At 40.8% G+C, this 2,039-nt stretch overlaps 1 protein-coding gene across 4 annotated transcripts in view; it reads left to right on the top strand.

Annotated features, from left to right (window-relative positions):
• The window catches only part of LOC106878660 (uncharacterized), a 110,357-nt gene extending 108,324 nt beyond the window's left edge, over positions 1–2,033 (top strand). For all 4 annotated transcript variants that reach the window (XM_052975592.1, XM_052975590.1, XM_052975589.1 and 1 more), the window contains one exon: positions 708–2,033. In XM_052975592.1, the coding sequence (XP_052831552.1) occupies positions 708–821 (114 nt within the window). In that variant the 3' untranslated portion in view covers positions 822–2,033. The remainder of the gene's footprint in view (positions 1–707) is intronic.
• The last annotated feature ends 6 nt before the right edge of the window (positions 2,034–2,039 follow it).

Genomic DNA, 2,039 nt, shown 5'->3' with positions numbered 1-2,039 from the left:
ATCTCATCTAAATTGATTCGCTCCCTAATTAGTTGGGCTATGACCCTCTCTGTAACTTTCATAACCTGATCTAACAGCTTGATGCCTCTGTAATTATTTGTATCTAAAGCGTCACCTTTACCTTTGTAGCAGTTGACTATGGTGCTGCTACACCAGTCATTGGGTATGACTCCTTCGTGTATCACCTGGTTCGTAATACGGGTGACTAGGCTATAGCCGACACTGCCAGACATTTTGAGCATCTCTGCAGTGATTCCTGATGGGCTGGGGGCTTTCCCGGTCTTCATACTCTTAATTGCTTTATCTACCCTGGTACTATCAACTCGGATAGCTGGTCCCTCTATTGGGTCGACATACGACAGGCTCTCTTCCTCCCATTACGATATTCTGCATTACCTTAATACACTCTAGGTAGGAATAAGTACTACCAGATCATCTGGGGAATATGTCTTATGGTAGACTAATGTCATCTCCAGGAGGAGGTTTTTCTCTCATCACAGAGTGTCTCTGTAACAATACACTATATACAACATAACTTCATTTCATCCTAGTTGCTTGTTGTAGCAATAAGTACCACTGGATCATGCAGAGAGTGTTGCCTGTGATAGACTAGTGCCCTATCCAAGAGCAGATATATTTCTCCTCACTTATTTACTCTGCACTCCTCTTCCTTTTCAGACTAATATTTCTTTCCTCTCTCTCAACAGGACAAAGAAATAGAGCTTGAGACTCTAGAGAATATCCTTGGGTCTGGAACACCGCATCAGCTGCAAGAATACAAAGAGTTATATGGTTCAACACAATCTCTCGGCAGACTCTAAGTCTATTTCCTGACTCGGGAGACCTTCTTCAGCTGTTCTCTATCCTCTTGGTTGTTGTGGGGGAGAGCAGCAGGGTGGGGTGGACGCTGCCGCGCTTCAACATCAACATTTGCATCACCAACCAAGCGAGACTTGGGACAGAAAAGCAATTGTGTGTGGTGGCTTGTAACGGTTGAGTGGAGAGAAAGGAGAATGAAGAAGAAAGAGAAAAAAAAAAGATTGAAAGAGAGAGAAAACGAGACTTGTGTGATTTTGTGATTATGAAGACCTCAACACTTAAAGAACTGAAGAATTATTTGTTTTCGGTTCTTATATCAACTGACTTTTGCCATGAATGAGATTTTTTTAAAAAACCAACACCACAATTACTAAAACCACCACAACCAGCATCACAACAGACAACAACGCCATGACCACCACCACTAACAGTAACAAGCCCAACTGTACAATTCATTGATTTTGTTATTGTCATTGGGATGTTTTCTTCTTTCTCTGATTTGCAGACAATCTTAAGCTGTTTTGTTATTATTATTCTTATCATTATTATTATTATTATTCTTCTCATTAACAAGGCAGTCAGCTGGCAGAATCGTTAGCAGGTCGGGCGAAATGCTGAGCGGTATTTTATCTGTCTTTACATTCTGAGTTCAAATTCCGCCGAAGTCAACTTTGCCTTTCATCCTTTTGGGGTCAATAAATTAAGTACCAGTTGAGTACTGGGGGTTCGATGTGATTGACTATCCCTCTCCCCACAAATTCCAGGCTTTGTACCTATAGCAGAAAGGGTTATTATTGTGGCAAGCTGGCAAAATTGTTAGTCTGCCAGGGTCCTCTTTGCCTTTCCTCCTTTTGGGGGTCAATGAAATAAGTACCAGTTGACCACTAGGGTCATTATAATTGACTAGACTCCTCCCACCAAATTTCAGGCTTTATGCCCTTAGTCAAAAGGGTTATTATTATTATTATTTTTGATCAGTGGTGAGCTGGCAGAATCGTTAGCAAGCTGGAGAAAATGCTTAGCAGCACTTCCCCCTGGATCTTTACACTCTGAGTTCAAATTCCACCAAGGCCAACGTTATCTTCCATTTTTTTCAAAGTCAATAAAATAAAGTACCAGTTAAACACTGGGGGGGTCAATGTAATTCACTTACTGCTCCCCTAGAATTGCTGGCCTTGTACCAAAATTTAAAACCAATATTATTATTATTATTATTATTA

This window comes from Octopus bimaculoides, chromosome 21 (genome assembly GCF_001194135.2).
Source record: "Octopus bimaculoides isolate UCB-OBI-ISO-001 chromosome 21, ASM119413v2, whole genome shotgun sequence".
NCBI classification, from domain to species: domain Eukaryota; kingdom Metazoa; phylum Mollusca; class Cephalopoda; order Octopoda; family Octopodidae; genus Octopus; species Octopus bimaculoides.
Note: the sequence above shows the minus strand (reverse complement) of the source record. Positions and strands in the feature narration are given on the sequence as shown.